Source organism: Lagopus leucura, unplaced genomic scaffold (assembly GCF_019238085.1).
Source record: "Lagopus leucura isolate 7727_CA_CO unplaced genomic scaffold, USGS_WTPT01 39169-0_obj-0_obj, whole genome shotgun sequence".
Classification (NCBI taxonomy): Eukaryota; Metazoa; Chordata; class Aves; order Galliformes; family Phasianidae; genus Lagopus; species Lagopus leucura.
In genome coordinates, this window is record NW_024966928.1 from 6,073 (window position 1) to 10,566 (window position 4,494).

The 4,494-nt window shown below is 36.5% G+C and overlaps 1 protein-coding gene across 1 annotated transcript; it reads left to right on the top strand.

Moving 5' to 3' along the window:
- Positions 1-3,244: 3,244 nt before the first annotated feature.
- On the top strand, positions 3,245-4,488 carry LOC122192870 (toll-like receptor 10; the record flags this gene model as incomplete). Its single annotated transcript, XM_042893557.1, has 1 exon — positions 3,245-4,488. A coding segment is annotated over exon 1 (1,230 nt), but the record flags the coding sequence as incomplete, so codon positions are not given.
- Positions 4,489-4,494: the final 6 nt, after the last annotated feature.

Consider the following 4,494-nt stretch of genomic DNA (forward strand, 5'->3'; position numbering starts at 1 on the left):
AGATTGCCTTCTATTGCTTTGTTCTTCATGACTGTCCTACAGCTTTCATGTTTGTTCAACCAATGAATGTGCAGATGCTATAATTATGAGATGCACCAGAGAGCTTAGCTGCACAGCTATTACACCAAAGCAGAAAAGGTAGGATGCTTACCCATATCCTGGGCTCACTTATGAAATTCCAGCACAGTGGATCTTCAGAAGAGATCTCTCCCCTCAGTAGTAAGCCCTTAAAGGGTCTAGGAGAGGTGCAGCCAGGCTCCACCCCTTCCAGCAGCACAGGAGAATTGCCTTCACCTGTGCTCCCAGGGCTGACTCATTGCTCACCTCAGGTGCTCAGTCAGAGGTTCAGGCTGTGATTCAGCAGTCCCCCGTGCTGTCACATAGGCAGGTTTTTTTTGTGTTGTTTCTTTTTTTTTACAGTACTTTTGAATTAAAATACAACATGGGGTTTACCTGGTTTAAACATCTAAGCCATATTGAATGTAAAGGTGACTGACCTGTAAAAGTTTTGAATTGTGTTGGTTTACCCAGCAATATTTTTTGAGATCTAAGCTTCTAAGTCTGCTAATGTGCAACAATACTTAATGTGCCTGCTGTGGGAAACAACTCAGAGGGGTAGAGATCTAGCAAGGGTTTTGATATGAAGTGCAGTTGTCTGTAAAAGTTCTGCTTCCTCTTTTCTGTGCATGCAAAAGAGGAGATGCAGTTGATATGCTGTGTAACCAACAGAAATGGACAACGTTAAAAATGCAGAAATATTTACATAACCTTACTTTGGAGAACAGCAGAAAGACTTATTTCCTCCTAAACCGTACAGACAATTAAATGTTGCAGAAGCAAAAGTACTTTGAGTTTGGATTGTTAAAGATTTCCTTTCATTATGCTCTTAATACCTGCGTTGCAGGGAAATTTTATTATTACTTAGCATTATGCAGCCTCTACATAAAAGCCCGTTCTTCTTATTTCCTGGCATAGCAGTCAAGGGACAAGCATCTTGTGTGAGATTCTCCAGCTTGAAGATTGCATGTTTGAAAACCTGTTTTGAGGTTGTTAACTGAGTGTGCAGTAGGCAATTGCTGGCTCTTCACTCAGAAATAAATTCAATCCATAAAAGGTGGGTGATATTCTCTGCTTTGTTTACTTCTTTTCTTTTGTTATATGTCTTGTGGTATCTACCAGATCTCAGGTGCTCGTGCTTCTTCTGCCTTTTGAAATTTCTGTGAAATTGCTCAATTTTATCTTGAATTTCAACATAGAAGAAAGAAAGAATTGGTATGGCAATTTTGTTTCTCAACAAATTCTAATTCAATACCATTCTTTAATACTGTTGGATGGGTTACTGCTGATCTTAATATTTTTCCATCAGACAAATCTGCTTTATTCTTTATGTTTGGCACACTTTGGGGTTATACTGTGTGGGCTGTCCTTTTTTGCAGTGTATAGAAAAGTATACACTGTAAATTTAAACTCGTACTAGCAAAGCATGGACCAGAGGATGTTTTCCTTTTTTTTTTTCTCTCTTCAGAAAAATATCTTGCTTTTTTCCTTACTCAGCAGCTCCCCAAAGTTTCTTTGATTCAAGAAGTTTTTTGCCAGCCTGGACTCTGACAAACAAGATCAGCTACTCTTTGAAGAAATCTGGGTCCTCGTCTTGGTTCTTCTTCTAAGTTATATTGTACTTTGGCCAACAAGTTCAGCTTCATTTAAGATCTCTGTGGTCAGATACCCTAGCACAGCTTTCTAAAGACTGAATTCAGCTTCTCAATCGAATTTTACGTGGATTTTGTAGAGGTAGCTTTACTCTTTAATGATTCATTATTTTAGTGCTCCTGGTGAAGTTAATTACATATCTTTTTGCTTTAGTTTTCTGAAAGAAAATTTGATGAAGCTTTGCAGGAGATTCAAAAGGGAAGGAATGACTTTTGATATCAGGCAAACAAGTTATTAGCAACCAACCTAGAACTAAAAATAAAAGAATGAACATTTAGTTTTTATTAATAAAATATTACCTGATTGCCTAGGGGAATAATTTAAAAACCTTTCTTTTTTTCCTAAATAAAACTATTGGAGGAAAAAAAAACAAGACACTTTCCCTCCTGAAAGAGTTTCAGTCATTTGTACTTCTGGGTGTCTGCCTATTGCATCTGTGTTTTCTGTATCATCCTGTCTTGACACAAGAGTAATGCCCAGCGCATATTTTTTCATAATATGACTGATGCCTTTCCATCTCTGTAGATTGCTGATAGGCTTGACCATTTATTCATTCCACTGGACCGTTTTCCACAGCCACAAAAATTTTCCTCCCTGGTCTGTTTAATCTTTAGAATTAGAATCATTGTCTCTCATCCTAGATGAGAGCCCCTAAAGAGACTCTGTTTAGTTGTCAACTATGGGATAGTTTGAAAAATAGAGGAAATTTCTTAGGACACTATGAAATCTTGGAATCTTTTGAAGGAATCTTTATAGGGAGTCTTCAGGTATGCTGTAGCTTTCCTGTTAGTATGCTTTCAGATACACTGGCATTACCATATTCACATAAATTACGGTAAAATTCCTCAAGCTTCTTGGCTTACTGAAAAAAAAGACACTTATGTCTTTGTGTTTCACTGGGGTGTTTCTCTGAGGGCTTGCATGGCCATATCTTAGCTCTCTGCGATGTGAAGAATATCCTTTTGCTCTTTTGAGTAAAGACGTTTCTTTTGCACTGGTTCCTGTGGGAGTCAATGGGACTTTTGAAGGTTTGCCCCAAGTGTGTCTGGACACAGAGCACAGGGAAAAAGCACATGCGAGGCTTGCTGTGCTCTCCTTTACTCCCAAATATATTACAAAATCAAAGAATCCTTAGAGTTGGAGGGGACTTTTAAAGGTCATGTAAAGGTCTCCAAATTGATATCTATTTGTATAATTTCTGAAGATAATTAAGAAATTCTTTAACATCTCTGTATTTTTCAGACATACCACCAATAGTTCTCCTGCCATTATATAAAAATTTGTCTCTACTTAACTCAGAAGAGCAAAAACTGGAATTTTTGATAATTTTTTTGGTAATGTCTTAGAGAAAATATGCAAAAATATTTTTAATTATGTAGTTTTTGTATTTTATTTTAGTTGAATTTACTGTTTATTACAATTCAAAAAATTCAGGAAAATCTGTGTATTTTCTTCTCATAGGTTGGACTCCTTACTGAGGCATATTGAACAGAAAACGTACATGCTTTTGCGTTTCTCTGAAGAACCAAGAAAATTCTGAGACACATAATGGGATCTCTTACAAGTATCTATGTCTTTGCTTGTGTGTTTTTATCCATATTTTGGAATAATATCCAGTCAACTGTGGAAAATAAAATCACTGCAAACTATTCAGGACATCTACTAACTAAAGTTCCAAAAAACATTCCAGTCCATACTCATGTATTAGATTTATCACATAATAGGATCTCTGAAATTACTAACTTGGAATTTATTTCTCTTCCTGAACTTCAAGTATTAAATCTTTCTCATAATCTAATTACAGAGCTTGACTTCAGTGTCTTCATATTTAACCAAGATTTAGAATACTTAGATTTATCTCACAATAACATTTGGACAGCTTACTGTCAAATGCTCGCACATCTTAGACATTTAGATCTTTCTTTCAACAAGTTCACTGTCTTGCCAATCTGTCAGGAATTTGAGATCATGTTTCATTTGGAATACCTAGGATTAAGTGCCACGATGATACGAAAGTCAGACTTCAGATATGTGACACATTTGCAGCTGAACACTGTCTTCCTAACCTTAGAAGACTTTTCTCTGTATGAGCCTCTAAGTTTAACAGCTTTAAATACAAGGAACCTTCACATTGTTTTTGCAGCAGACCAAAACTTCAACTTTTCCCTCTTATATGATGGAATGAGCACTTCAGAGAAGTTAAAAATATTTAATTTAAGATACACCTTGAGCCACAAAGATTTTCCCTCCCCTTCTTTAGAGCTTCTGAAGAACATCAAAGCAACAGAGCTAAAGCTTGACACTGTGGACTTAGAATGGAAGGTCATTCTGCAAATCTTTCTGCTAGTTTGGGATTCAACTGTGGAGCACTTAACTGTGAGAAATTTGATTTTTCGGGGACCAGTGGTAGAGCTCACTGAATATAAATTTGTATCCTATTTAAGACCTCTGGAACAATTTCTCTCTTTGGGTGGCTCCATGAAAGCACTAACTTTGGAGCGTGTTCGAAATAAGTTGTACTATTTCAACCAGGAGATTGTGTACAGATTGTTTTCAGAGTTGAATATTGATAATTTGACAATACATGATGCATGTATGCCACACATGCTTTGCCCCCAAAAAACAAGCTCATTTCAGTATATAAATTTTTCCCGCAATGCCCTGACAGATGAATTGTTCCAGAATTGTGACACTCTGACAAATTTAAAATTACTTATTTTGAATAGGAATAAATTTAAGAGCCTTTCCAAGGTGAGCTTCATGACCAGCCGTATGAAATCACTG